We start from the raw sequence: 15,578 nt of genomic DNA on the forward strand, positions 1-15,578 counted from the left end.
CCCTTAGCGGCTGACAATATGTGCATCTCTGGTCATGAGCAGGAGTAGAGGAGGAGCATCATCGTGTTAAGAGGGATTTTGGGGGGTTTTGAATTAATGTAACAAAAGCAGAGTTTGAAGAAAATATTAAGAAATATTAGCCATTTTTCATACTTTGCAGGGGTAAGCAAATAGTAAATAATAGTTGCTACCCAAGGACAAATATCATGTAACACAGTGTTATTTTCATTCTTGGTAAAAAAAATGTTTAGCTTTTGACCAGCTGACAATTTATTTAGATTAGCATACAGCAAGGATGTGTAATTTGACTATAACTTACATGCATTTAAAAAAAAATTTCATTTATATATCTTCTTGCGAACAGATTGTTGTTTTTCATAAAAATTATATTCAAAATGGTATTTATCTAAATGCAGAGCCTTTTATAGTATTTTGCATTCGTTGTTTCGTCAAATTGGCATTCAAGGCTTTACGCTTTATAAACTGCAACCGAATATTTACAAATAAGCTACACATATTTTCCAAACTTTTCTGTGAAAATGAATTATTTGTCCATTTTTCATAGTTCAAAGGACTTTCACCGGAAACGGATTATTTTTATACTCTTTACATGATTCGCTTAAAATTTTCAATTAAAACAGGCAAATGAACTATAAATACTGCGAATATTCAAAATTATTGTACTTAACTTGTAATGACACAAGTAACCCAGAGTTTAAATTCACATCTATTTATTCATTACCAATAAAAACATTACCAATAACAATATACCCCCGCATGCAGAGATTCAGTGAGAAAGAGGGCAAATGCTAAGTGTTAAATGTCCATTGGTTGTAATAAAGATGCGAGGCTGTCATCAGTTCGTGTTTATTCCTAATCATTAATTTCATAATACAACGTTTGCATATGACTAATATTAAATTAATATGATTTTTAGGATTAAGCTTTTTTTAAGCTTTTTTCTTGTCGATTTTAGAGACCTTCGTCGTCAAGTGATTTCAGTTTTCAATGAGTGTGAAATTTTTCCCGCGGACAAGGGGCGAAGGGATCTGTCTTAAATAACAAAAAATACAACGGACGATGGAGCTGTTCCTAATATACATGAAGATGAAATAATCACAGTCAGAGCACCTTGGAACAAAACAACAACGTATGTTCTATCTAAAACGTTACATTTAAAGTGGCCTAATTATATTTTTGGAGAGGAATTACAAGTGAGTTTTAACACTATTTGGAAGACTTTAGACAAATCAAATATTACTAGATCGAATGTCACCTTTTCTGAGAGATTTCACATGAGAGTTGTGATCGGAGGTGAACCTAATTCCCATCTTCCTTGAATTATTGAAAAATAGGTAGCACCACCACTGATTTAACCAATATAGGGCCTAAAAGAGGACTAACAACAGATAAAACAACCACAATAGGAGAGCCAGAAAACTTTATGCAGTCACTCGACTTACTCGAAATAGGGACAAATTTCCTCTCACAATTTACTGCTCACGTCTGAAACAAGTTGATTGGATAATATTATTGTGTGATGTATCTGTGGTGTTGTAATCTATTACAGGCCCCTGGTATTGATAAATTAATCGAGGACAATTAGATTAGAATTCACTAATATTATCAAAGTGTAACAATAGAGTACTCTCGAATAAAGAGGCTTATAATAAAGAAACTGGAGCAGGCCTGCAAGAAAGTTATTGCGACCGATATGATGTACCATTTCTCCTACTCTAAACATGAAGGCTGAGTTAAATAGTGTTATAACTTGAATCCTAAAGTATAAAAGTACAAAGGACTACGAGATTCGAAGACATGGCAACAAAGGTAAATTATGGCAATAAAACCACGATGTAGTATCAGACAACACATAACAGGCTTAATGTCCGACTTTGAGCAAATGTATGCAATCTTCAAAGAGTCCTTTCACAAACTGAAGAAAGTGGAGAAAGTGGGTGGAAACAGGGAACTTCTAAAATTTGACTCAACAGGCAGCCTTGTCTCTCGTGTTAGAGAGTTAGGAATATGTGTGGAAAGACTACTATAGGCCCCCTGGTGCAGGAAACGTACTTAGTAGTTGTGAGAGGAGTGAATAGCCTGGACTGAATGATCTCTATGATTTTATACTAAAATTCTAGAGTTGTCTTTTTCTGTCTTTCTTGACATACCTCTGCTGGGATTAATGTTGTTTAAGATAGGAAAGAACTGAAACGTGCTCTTAAGGAATGACGCAAAATATAGGCGATACTGAAAATCACTTAGATTCTAGGCTAGGATAATGTGTGAGCTAAGAGATTGGCGCTTGTTCTTCGTAGTATCATCAGTCCTACACAAGTTTATGCGCTTCTGCAAAGATGTATTCAAGACAACATTCGTTTGAATCAATACACTTAAGAAGTAGGGAATAGTTTTCGTTTGTTTTTTGTTAGTTTATTATTTTTTTGTGTGTATGTGTATTGAGTGAAGATATAAAGGTCAGTTGAATGTACCCAACAAAACACTTGCTAAAGCAACAACACATGTTGTTTGACCACGTTTAGCTTAAAGTGTTGAAGGTCAAGTCAAGTGGTTTTCAATTATTTTTGTTCAAACACCTTCTCTTAATCATGTAAAGGTCATCAAATTATCCTCACACCTTATTACGCTTCTAATGAGTTAGCTAAGTGTCAAACGTTTGGTTGAATCAACCTCCACAACTGTATATACTGGGGAGCTGAGAAATCGCATATTATGGAGGAACATCGTGTTAATTTACCAGGAATTACTGTAAGGTACATCTTATCATCAAAAGAATTATTTGGATTTTTTTTCACAGTACTGTAACTGATCCCATTTATTTGAACTTGCTAGAATAATCTGTCATGCCAAGCAAGTATTTTATGATGTTGCTATTTTTATAAGCAACACGGGGTGCCCTCACATTTCCATACTAATGTTAGGGTTTTTCGTCGGTCCGAGGTTATAGCAAGAAATACGTGTCTGAGGTGTTTAGTGCTGAGACTGAACATGTGATTCAGACGCGAAACTCTTGCCACTCGGCCACTCCAGCTCATAGGCAGGCAGGCAGGCAGGCAGGCAGGCAGGCAGGCAGGCAGGCAGGCAGACAGACAGACAGACAGACAGACAGACAGACAGACAGGCAGGCAGGCAGGCAGGCAGGCAGGCAGGCAGGCAGGCAGGCAGGCAGGCAGACAGACAGACAGACAGACAGACAGATAGATAGATAGATAGATAGATAGATAAAGCTCTTTTCTAGTATTTTAAATTCTCATATAAAATATATCTACAAATATACTTCGGATACGGGAAATGCAGATGTGCTTCATGAGGACACAGTTTTGATTATAACCCTATCAACATACTCTGATTATATAAGAGAATAGGAGGAGACACGTGGGATGGAGAGTATCTGAAGAGGTCACAGGGTCTGTGACGAAAAATTCCGAAACACAGGACATAAAATAAGAACAATAATAAATCTGGAGTGAAGGACGAACATATAGTGTGTGGGTTTATTTGGAAAAAAATGACCGTGTCTAAAGAAAGAACGAAAGAAAGATGTGTTTTGATAGGCAATCGTTGTATATAAAATGTATATATAAGCATATATGGATGCTTGCCCTGTTTTGTTGTTTCATTCATAATGAAGAGAAGAGAAGAGAAATAATTATCTCTAATACATTGCTGTGTGTCTTGATATCTTCAGATTGAGAAACATTGCACTATATAATAGTGTTGGTCAAGCGGCCAATGTTGTCACGACACAGCTGAGTGAAATATCCAGTATTAGAGTATATTTCTTGAGTAAATGAAAGCCATATGAGGTGAGGCAGACATAGTAGCAATAATGTTCTTTTAACTGGCATCATTTAAAAGAAAACCTATTTTGAACTATATGTACTGTGTCTTTTTCCTTATTTCTTTTTCTCTTTTTGTTTTTCTTTTTTTTTTTTGAGACAGCAGGGTGTGGCTTCAGGAAAATTTGGTTGCTATTTCTAATCGGCCTAGTGATTACATACCGGGTGACACGACCTACGAGAAATAGCAGCTTATCTCATTCTACCGATTGCTACTGGATTTCTTAAGTATATAAACAGTTGGCTGCTTGTTTCTCTGAGATTGGTCAAATGGATGTAAATACCTCTGATTAGAATCCAGTAAGGTTCGAAAATCGATTTAAGTTGTAATCGTTTTTTCAATCTACGGATAAATAGCTAAAATTGTCCTGTTTATATGTCTTTCATATAGGCTACATGTTTTTTTTTTAAATGAGTTACCCGCGACTGGAACGCTTTTCTTCTATATGTCGACTTGAACAGGACGCAGCTAGGACTAAACAACAACGATGTCCGGGGAGAAAGCATCTCTCATATAGAAGGAATTGCTCTTAATCAATCTTGTTATATGTAAGGATATCTTACACACACACACACACACACACACACACACTCACACTTCAGCCATTGGACTATACCGCTATGCCGAGGCGCTACTTTGAAGGCTTGAGTCAAATAAACCATCCTCGGTACATATTTTTGAAGTCTGGTACTTATTTTATCGATCTCTTTTGCGGGGACGTAAACAAACCAATATACATACATATATATGTATGCATGTATTTATGTATTTACATGCACACACATACATACACGTAAATGCAAATATATATGCATACATATGTATATATACACACGCACACACACACACACACACACACACACACATCTACATACTTATGTACATACACGTAAATGCAAATACATATATATGCATACATATGTATATATACACATATATGCACACACACACACATACACATCTACATACTTATGTATATATACATATTTGCACACTCACACTTTTGAGTGTAGGCACAGAAAGTGTCTATGATACATATAGTATGTATCAAAATAGAGAAACGGTGGCGAAGCAGGGATACCGAAATATGCAAACAGGGATGTGTAGGCGACAAAAAAGATAAATGAATTGACTGTGTGTGCGCGCGAGTGAATGTGTGAGAGAGTGTGTATCTGTGGAATGCTAAAACCCTTGGCGATTATGGTGCAAGGGAGATAACTTCGGAACGACTTTTATTTTAATAACCATACAAATTTATCACTGCCGCACTTTGGATCAGTTTCTTTTTAGCCATATAAATAGATGAATGGCCTTTAATAATGTGTGGACGCAACGATTTCCTATTTTGTGGGCATCAATAAGCCAGAAGAGAGGATAAAATATCACGCACTTAAGTGATATATATATCATTAATCCACAAACCTATCATCAAAGGTTTTCTAGCTGTGACTCATCCTCATTTTACAAATCAGTGACATTTGCCTTGTGTATCTTGCTATTTAAGGGAAATTTAGCTGCTATTTTTAGCAATTCCAGCAACAAAATAGGCTTCCTCTTTAATTCAGACTATAGTACATTAGATTTTAGCTTTGTCTAATTTTATTTTCTTTCGTCTATTTTCAGGATTTAAAAACCCTATATGGATTTACTTAGCCTCAGATGGTATGAGTAGATAATATGGGTAGCTGTTGTCTTTCTTTCGGTCTACCAGTTAGGGTATACCTATGGCAAGAGGAATTTCTAAACTTAAACATCGTGTTTATTTTGGCATATCTTAGTTTTAAGAAAGTCGTTCTTTTAAAGATAAGACTGTCAGCATTTTGTTGTTTCTTAATAATGTTAATCATAAAATTTCAACCCACTAAGTATAACTTCATTTTGGCATTGCTCCTTTGGTGTTGTCATTGAAAGGGATCGAAATCTTAACTAATCATTTCTACAACAGAAACTAAAAAGTTTCATTGTTTATTTTCATTGTTACAAACTTTAGAAAAGATACATTTAATTGATACGTACGCTTAGATGGCTCATTATTACTTTTAATTTATATAAAAAAAAAAAAGAAAGATTCTAACGCTTACAATTTGCAAGTGCTTGAGTAACTTATTTCTTTATTGCCCACAAGGGGCTAAACATTGAGGAGACAAACAAGGACAGACAAACGGATTAAGTCGATTACATCGACCCCAGTGCGTAACTGGTACTTAATATATCGACCCCCGAAAGGATGAAAGGCAAAGTCGACTTCGGCGGAATTTGAACTCAGAACGTAACGGCAGACGAAATACCTATTTCTTTACTACCCACAAGGGGCTAAACACAGAGGGGACAAACAAGGACAGACAAACGGATTAAGTCAATTACATCGACCCCAGTGCGTAACTAATACTTAATTTATCGACTCCGAAAGGATGAAAGGCAAAGTCGACCTCGGCGGAATTTGAACTCAGAACATAACGGCATTTGGCCCGGCGTGCTAACGGTTCTGCCAGCTCGCCGCCTTCTAAAAGATGAAAGGCAAAGTCGACCTCGGCGGAATTTGAACTCAGAACGTAGCGATGGGCGAAATACCGCAAAGCATTTGGCCCGGTGTGCTAATGTTTCTGCCAGCTCACCGCCTTTAAGTGCCTGTGTAACTTGCAACTACTTTGTCGGGTTTTCAAATATTTACTGTAGAAATCCGTGTTAGTAAGTGTTAAAATAAAAATTTCTGATCTTCGACACAAGGTCAGAAATTAGCGAAAGTGAGGCGTGTGACAGTCGATTTAAATCGATACTAATAATTTAATATCGATTTATTTTATTTTAACGGCCACGATGATATTTATTTTGAAAGTTGTGTCTAACCCCAGCATAACTAACTAGTGTGAGGCCAACTTTGAGTAAATACTTAATATCACTTTACATCCGGAGCAAAATAGTTAGTACAAATTACAACCATTGCCTTATTTCTCACTAATTAATGCACGACATTATTTTGCTAATGGGTAAGTAATTTCACCCCCACACACCCCCCAAAAAAAACTATGTAGAAAAAGTGTATATGCCAACCGATTTATATTAGCTTCATCGGAAATTTTCATTTACTTTGGTGACTCAGAACAGCAGCTGTATCTACGATGTGTAAGTCTTGATAGTTGCAGTTTTAAGAACATTTTTCTAATGAGTTGCAAAGAATAAAAATTTGGAAAATTCCACGAATAGTACAAAAAAATTATTTCGCAAATAAACTGAAAGATATTTTAATTCACTTAGAAAACATTTAAGTATTACATAGTAACACTTAGAAACCATTATTTTTGTTACATTAATAACAATATGAATTCATGAATAAATCTGCATAAATGGAAACAAGGTTTCCAATGTGAGAAGATAAACAACAGTCCTGATTGTTTTGATTGCTACATCTGTATAGAACTAAGGTCTGCTTGGATAAGAGACTCGGCGGCCCTTTAAAAACACCCTACATGAAAATATATCATAAACTCAAAAATATTGACCAAGATGACTACGAAAACCTTCTGTTATATTTTGAAAGGCGGCGAGCTGGCAGAAACGTTAAGCACGCCGGGCGAAATGCGTTGCCGTATTTCGTCTGCCGTTACGTTCCGAGTTCAAATTCCGCCGAGGTCGACTTTGCCTTTCATCCTTCCGGGGTCGATAAATTAAGTACCAGTTGCGCACTGGGGTCGATGTAATCGACTTAATCCGTTTGTATGTCCTTGTTTGTCTCCTCTGTGTTTAGCCCCTTGTGGGTAGTAAAGAAATATATATTTTGAAATATATTTATGGAACACTCGTTGAGCCAAGCTGCTGATTCTGCAAAGTGGTTTCCATCTTTCGTTTTACCATTATTGTAATTAAAGCTGATGTAAACATTATCATTTGAAAATTTTCATTTGAAAATTTTTAAGCTTATAGTCTAAAAAAAAAAAATGCGAAATACTTTTGAAACTTCAGTTTTTATAAAATTTTGTTTTAAGCCCCGAAAATGCGGCAGTGAATATGGACCGAGTCACTTTGTATGCAACTTACATCTCATTTAGTACTAATCTTCTCAAAAATGCCACATCTATAACAGTTCTTGGGAAAACCTCACTGAAGTTATTATTATCCCAAAAAGAAAAGAAACGATGGGCAGGATAGCGGCATCAGAAGAAAAAAAACAGCAAATGCTAACATAGAAATTCTACGTATAGATCGTACGCAAAATATGACTGGTTTTGCCTGGAAACGAAAATAACTGGACTAAAAACAGTGGGAAACAAAACATTGACTGGAAAAACGGACCAGAACTAATAATTTCTATTCAATCATTTTTAGCAGATTCACATTTGAATTCTTAATCCCTGGGGTTCGTTAGACACATTAACAAGTGTTTCAGATACATAATAAAACGGCAAAAGGTGTCAACAAAATTTTATCGTAAGCAGAACAATAACGCCATGTAAGACTTACCTAAAATTTATTTTGTGATTCTAAAGACTTGTTTACATTTTAACAAAGATTTAGTTAGAAATTCCGTTTTTTTTTTTTTTGGTATTTTTTTTTGGTTTTTTGTGGGGTTGTCTTTTGTCATAATCTTTTGAGAGAGAAAAAAAATCTTCAACATACGCACTGCAAAATTCAATTGTCTAAGGATTTTTCCCTTTCTCTTTTTTACTCAGAAAAAAACTGTATATATTGGGTAAGAAAATACAGAAACGCTAAATTTCATGAATAATAATGTATTCTGGTTAAAACCGAAATATTTTATTACAGAAAAGAAAACGGGTTTCATGTTGAACCGGGGTTGTGGAGGGTGAGAGTCTCAATAACGATATAAATCTGAAACTCCCATAAGTTTCAAGGCTTCAGTGAATGATGTACACAAAATATGAGGCGTCCTTGTTTATTTCGGCGTCTTAGTGGTATATATTTTAAGTCTACGGCAAAAATTCCGGTTCAGTATATTCTGCATGCGAACTTTATAGTTATCCATGTCCTGATACACACACGAAATTAATTCGTTAATTACAATTTATTACCATCTAAACAATGTACCTTTAGAACGATAAAAGCCTCATCTTTCAAACCCTTGTGATTTCCAAAACAACTTTACGTAAAGGAGATTTCATATCCCACAGATTATAGTAAAGAGTGTCCCAATAAATTCCTCTTTTGTAATCAGACGATGAGATAGAGCCACCCGGGATTATTTCACCGTTCAAATTAGAACAACCACAGTCGGTAAACCACCAACCACCGCTGCGTCTCTTGGCACACAGAGTCGATACACCATAATCAGTAGTCGAGAAGGTTTGATTATAATTAGCGGTTTCATTGCATCTGCTAGTAGATCGAAAACTATCTCCACCGTTACTTTCTTTCGGGAGATACTTCCCTAAGATTAACGGATATGAAAGATTTTTGTGGCCAATTTGGAAACTTTCATACAGAGAATATGCTTTGCCATTTTTTATCCCGAAACCTTCCATAGTAATTCGCAGCTTATATTTATGCATAATTGTCAGGGCATGTATAATATCGTTGCCAAGCCAATAATCCGCTTTACCTTTTCCAAAACCTTTAGCATACTCATCCCAAGTTCTATTAAAAATATTTTCGCCATGAACCCGGCGAGAAATAGTTGTCCAAGATTCATCGTTAGTAAAATTACAATACACTTTCTTTCGTGGACAGCCAGGCACTTCGATAATATAAACTCCACTTTCCAGATCTGGTTCTTTGGATGTTTCTTTCACATCTTGACAATCATATGGTACTTCCTCTAAAAACAAAAGACAAAGAAAACAACTCTTTTAAAATAGAAATGATACACAAAGATTTAGAATTGATGCGTTAGTAAATATTCTATTTCATGTCAATCTTAAAGACTTTGTATAGGTATTTGAGAATTAAAAATTAATAGCTTATCGTCCAGTGCAGTAGTTCCCAGCAGCATTTTTACAGTGATCCCAACAGTGTTTCCCAACACTTATCTAAAGGAGTTTTCCCAGGGGCCCCTTTTAATGTACTTATCCTTACGTGCATATATATATATATATATATATATATATATATGAAATTTTGAATTTAGTTCACGGACCTCCAGTACTACCTTTGCAGAACACCAGGGGCCCGCGGATCCCAGGTTGGGAACCACTGGTCTAGTCTGTAGTTGAGGGAGCACTTTAGACTCAGACGTCATGTAGTAGTTCAAAGGTTTAACTAAATCATTGGTTCTTAAACTGGGGACCGCAAAGCGATTTTGCAGGGACCGCGAAGGTATCGGAATTTTTTTTCTGCAATTGAGTGGCAAATCGCCAACAATTTTAGAAATTTTTTACACCAAAAAATAATCATATGTTCATAGTGGGTATTTGTATGCATACGTAATTCTCATGTGCATTGCTGTAGAATATAGTATTCTGGTAGCTTGGCAATACCCGTCTTGACATGCACGGTATGGTCACACTCGCGGGTACTCGCATGCGTATGCAGCGCACTGTATCGCCGTTATGCTAGCAATTTTGGTCTCAAGTGAGTGGTCTGTGATTATGGATGCAGTTTTAAAACACTTTTTATTCACAGTGCAACTTGATTAAGCAGACTTTCCTTTTTGCAACTGGTCTTGTACGCACGTGTGATTTCATCAACTTTAATTGGTCTCAGACGATTTACCGTTACAGAGAAATTCATCATCTTTGTAATCTAATGTAAGTTTACATACTGTTTTACGTTATCGTGCGTTAGGGTTATGATTACTCGATCTTGATTCATTTTCAAAGTAAAATAAAGCTATCATGTCGAATAATTTTGCCAAATCGAATGTGAAGATGTAGTTTATCAATTACCATTAGTTGCACGGTTGACACCATGTGAATTTCCGCTTTTTAGAATGAATCCAAGAAAGAAAATGAAATTCGACATATCCTTCTTGAAATTTGGCTTTACTGTTATAATTTAAAATGGGGAAGAAAGACCGCAGCACGTTCTGTGTTCCGCGGTTTTGGCATCATCTCTCAAACCTAACAAGTTAAAACCTCACTTGGAAATAAAACACCCAGGCTTTGTTAACAAAAAGGAGGATTTTTTCAGACAAAAAGCTGATGCTCTGATACGCTCTAGACTTGATGACACGGGAGGTTTTACTTTTGATATTGCTTCTGGTCTCAAAACTTCCTACGAAATTTCGAAAAAGTCGCTACCACAAAAAAGCCACACAACTTTGGAGAGCAACTAATCTTGCCTTGTTGCAGAATGATTATTTCAAATGTTTTTGGCCAATGCGAGCTTTCAAAACTGAAACATATATCCCTTTCAAATGACACCGTCAATAGACGAATAGCCGAATTATCTAAAAATATCCTTTCCCAAGTGGTGGCAAAAATAAACAATTCCACGTTCAACTTTTTTTCTATGGAACTTGATGAATCTACGGATATCGCTAATATGGCTCAACGGTGCGTCTTTGTACAGTATAAGAGTATGGAAAACGATTTTATTTTTTGCGAATTTCTCCACTCTAAAACGACAGCAAAAGACATTTTCGTTAAAGTTGACAACTTCTTTCGTGCACATGACATCAGTTGGGAGCACTGTATCGGTGTCTGCCTTGACGGTGCTCCAGTTATGCTAGGTTGCCGCTCGGGTTTTCGAACACCTGTCAAACACAAAGCCCCGAAAGTTCATGGGACACATTGTACAATTCACCGACAAGCTCTTATGGCTAAGACTTTTACCAGATACACTTTAAAATGTTCTGAATGACGTTATTGCTATAGTCAACTTCATCAAAGCTGGGGCACTAAATTCTTGTCTCTTCGCAGATTTATGCCGAGAAAATGATGCCGATTTCGAAAATCTTCTGTTGCAGTCTCGCGTCCGATGGTTATCTAAAGAGAAAGTACTGATGCGAGTTTTTTTTTTTTTTTTTTTTTTTTTTGCTTCGAAATGAAAAAAGGGAATTTATTCGGGACTCGAAGCCTTATTTGCGAGCTAAATTTTGTGACGCCCGATTTCTTATATGTCTGGCATTTTTGGTGGATATATTCGACTCTTTCAACACTCTTAACGCTGCAAGGAAATGGCGTGACAGTACTTCACTGTCTTGAAAAAATATCTGCTTTTAAAATGAAACTGGAACTATGGGCTTCAAAATTGCAGAGGAAACACTTTGCACCTTTTCTTCAGCTTAATAAATTCATTGATGAAAACGAGTTTCTCGTCGATGATGATATGGTTGAGGTGATGCGAAACCATATTTGCATTCTTAGGGAAGAATTATCCCAATAGTTTCCCAATTTGCAAAGGTTTGAGCAACTTTACTGCTTCATGAACAATCCATTTTCCGTATCTCTTGCTGATCTCCCTTCCAAGGGCATAACTGTGCAGGAGCAGTTCATAGAATTGTTGAATAACGGAACTGCAAAACAGATTTTTCGTGAAACGAATTGTTGTGACTTTTGGATTCAGATAGCACGGCTTTATCCAGATATTTCAAAGATAGCACTGAAATTTCTGGTTCCCTTCACAAACACTTATGAGTGCGAGTTGGAGTTTTCGCTTCTTCAATCGATCAAAGGCAAACAACGAAGGCGATATAATCAACTGTTCTTTACAAGAAGTTGCTCTGTGATGGCAACAGTAATCTCTTAAATATCAATACAGCAGAGAGTCTACCATTCAATATGAGTTTATGTAAATATGCATATAATATGGTGGTGGTCGTAGTTGTAGCCGACCACAATCGTTCATTGATATGGATTCAGTTATTCAATCAAATGAACAACTAGATCCTTATTAACCTGTGATTGAGCATGTCGAAAATAAGTACACACATCACGTAAAAGCAGAATTAGTGTAGCACAGTGTTTGTGACAAAGTTGTACCTTTTGAATCACTGTGAAATCCGACAGATTTCTATACAGTATCTGCCTATACAATTTCACTCACATAGTATAGATCAACTTGAGGTTGCAGAAAATTACATTTAGCCAATCTACCACACAATGGAATCGAACCCAGGAATTCGGAGTTGCGAGGCAAACATTCTTAATCATTTGGTTATGATGCACCTTGACGTATAGACTAAACGTACTGTAAGACAGAGCAATAAGGTCGTAGAACAAACGCTTTATTGTATTTGTTCCGCCTCAATACATTCTGAATTCAAATCCAACTGATATCAACGTTGCCTTTTATTATTCCAGGGTCGATAAAATGAAGTATCACATAATCGACTGTGTCTTCCCTACCTCACTGTCAAAAAGCATCTCACTTTCTGCCTATCATTACTACTGCTGGGTTGTTTTTGTATTCCGTGGTGGCATTTCAGTTAGTAAAAATAAACGTTGTTGCACGAATATGATAGTCTCAGGTGAACTAAATAGCAGCCAAATCTCATACAAATATACATACACTACGAAGTCCTATATACATTAAATGAGGAAAGAGAGAAAGGATTATTCCGGTTTGACTCCACTCAATTAGGACAGGACCGATGTTAAATATAAGCTCGAGGCAACAAACGAGGCTTTACATGGTCATTCGATATACAAGAAAGAGCTGATAATTTTCCCTCAAACCACATCCCGCCGTCTTGAAAAGGAAAGGTTACACTCGATGCAGCGTGGCTTTTAAAGAAGACAGAATGATTACGGCCGGGGCGTATTTAATCATAGATGAAGATTGGCCTTGAGCTAAACAACAACCGAATAACTTTAGCATATGGTTTTACAATTCTTATTTCAAAATTTATTGAAGGTTAATTTTGCTTTCCATCCAAGTGCAGTGTCCTTTAAACAGGTAGCAGGCACCAGTATTATTGACCATCTGTTCTGACTATCTGGTCCATATGCATGGATCAATTCGTTTTGTAAATAGTACCGCTAATTGACAATGCAGAAGCAATAGTATCGTTGGCGTAGGAGTGGCTGTGTGGTAAGTAGCTTACTAACAAACCACATGGTTCCGGGTTCAGTTCGACTGCGTGGCATCTTGGGCAAGTGTCTTCTGCTATAGCCCCGGGCCGACCAATGCCTTGTGAGTGGATTTGGTAGACGGAAACTGAAAGAAGCCTGTCGTATATATGTATATATATATGTGTGTGTTTGTGTGTCTGTGTTTGTCCCCCTAGCATTGCTTGACAACCGATGCTGGTGTGTTTACGTCCCCGTCACTTAGCGGTTCGGCAAAAGAGACCGATAGAATAAGTACTGGGCTTACAAAGAATAAGTCCCGGGGTCGATTTGCTCGACTAAAGGCGGTGCTCCAGCATGGCCGCAGTCAAATGACTGAAACAAGTAAAAGAGTAAAAGAGTATTGGAGTTCATCGTTGGCATTGGAGCGGCCAAAGATCTATCCATCTTCATTTTTTTCTTTTTTTATAACTTGAAGCTAATTTGTCGAGCTAATTCTTCAGTGCTGACTATACTCAAAATCCTCCCGTGGTCCTGTAGAAGATAACGCCAATACTCCAGCATATTTTCCTTTGAAATAATACGGAAGAAGACTTCAATGATGAACTAACAACTCACAGCATTCTGGAAATTTCTTCTGCTACAATACCTTTTGTTATGGCGATTGCTTCTACACAGTTGTTTCGAATCATAGCCATATATGCTCTCTAGGAACTGTAACAGCAAATTCCTTCGACTCAAATTCAAAACAGTATTCAAAAAACATTTAAAAATAATAAATTCACAGCTGTTGCAAATAAAACTATTAACATGTAAGAACAAAGATAGCTGCAAAGAACATGCACACTTTAAACACAGATAGTTTTCAAAGGGTTGCAAACTTAGTAATTCAGAAACAGAATCTTTTTTGTTGCTATAATTAGTTCATATTTGAAGAAGAGATGTGTTATAACTCACCCGGTTTAGTAATTTCTGCATAAATGGCGTCAATTTTTTTGTCCATTTCAATCATCTTCTTCCGAATATTAATGAGCGACATTTTTAGATGTATGCAACTTTTTGATGAAACTAGCGGCAAGCAACATAACAAAAATATAAACTTTGAAATCATGGTGTTTATAGAATGAACAGCAAAAAATTAAAGCGAGAAAAGTATTTGCTCCTCCAGAAAGCACAGTATTTATATAAAGAAAAATATCAGTCCTGTCCTTACTTCAACCTCATTTGACAACTTAAAAATATACCATATGACGTAAATATTTATACAGATGATATGTGTGTGTGTGTGTGTGCGCGCGCTTTGTTTTATGTTTTTTAACGTGTTTATATAGATGCAAAATCATGCTTATCATTTTCCTCAAGCTGCAGGATTTCCGCCACTTGTAACCAGCAAAGGCCAATTATGTTGTCGGTGGATGAGTCTGCACTTGGGTTTCGATTCCCGACTGTCGCAAATTTTCTTCGTTAATACCTTTGGGAAAGACGTGAATACCAAGGAGATGATAGAACCTCTATATAGTCTTTTATCGTGCTAGAAATAGCAGCGGAATCTCCTTCACATTACACTCAGCTATCTTTTACATAAATAATCCTACACACACAACGCCTGCATAAAAGGATTTGATAGTCGAGGATAGTCGAAGTACTTGTGAACTTTGAATCTGTACATTTATCGATTGTGTTACAGAATCATATCTATCTCTCACCAGAAAGAATACTTTTTTGTTGATCTTACCTTAACGGAAAAGTAAACATTGTATGTATGTGTGTGTGTGAGTAAGATGTATGCACTAGCTATATATGCATATATATAGT

The 15,578-nt window shown here is 36.4% G+C and overlaps 1 protein-coding gene across 1 annotated transcript; it reads right to left on the reverse strand.

Moving 5' to 3' along the window:
- Positions 1 to 8,486: 8,486 nt before the first annotated feature.
- LOC115209200 (ficolin-1-A) lies at positions 8,487 to 15,006 on the reverse strand. Its single transcript, XM_029777450.2, has 2 exons — positions 14,721 to 15,006; positions 8,487 to 9,631 (listed from the first exon to the last, which is right to left on the reverse strand). Exons 1-2 carry the CDS (start codon positions 14,872 to 14,874, stop codon positions 8,931 to 8,933), a joined length of 855 nt encoding a protein of 284 aa, XP_029633310.1. The 5' UTR covers positions 14,875 to 15,006; the 3' UTR covers positions 8,487 to 8,930.
- Between the last annotated feature and the right edge of the window lie 572 nt (positions 15,007 to 15,578).

Source organism: Octopus sinensis, linkage group LG3 (genome assembly GCF_006345805.1).
Source record: "Octopus sinensis linkage group LG3, ASM634580v1, whole genome shotgun sequence".
NCBI lineage: Eukaryota > Metazoa > Mollusca > Cephalopoda > Octopoda > Octopodidae > Octopus > Octopus sinensis.

Bases quoted from the DNA above. Each gene is read 5' to 3' on its own strand.
- LOC115209200 (XM_029777450.2), bottom strand. From the start codon at position 14,874: ATGATTTCAAAGTTTATATTTTTGTTATGTTGCTTGCCGCTAGTTTCA. The intron at 9,632-14,720 runs GTGAGTTATAAC...TTTTGTTTTTAG, and splicing joins TGCAGAAATTACTAAACCGG to AGGAAGTACCATATGATTGT.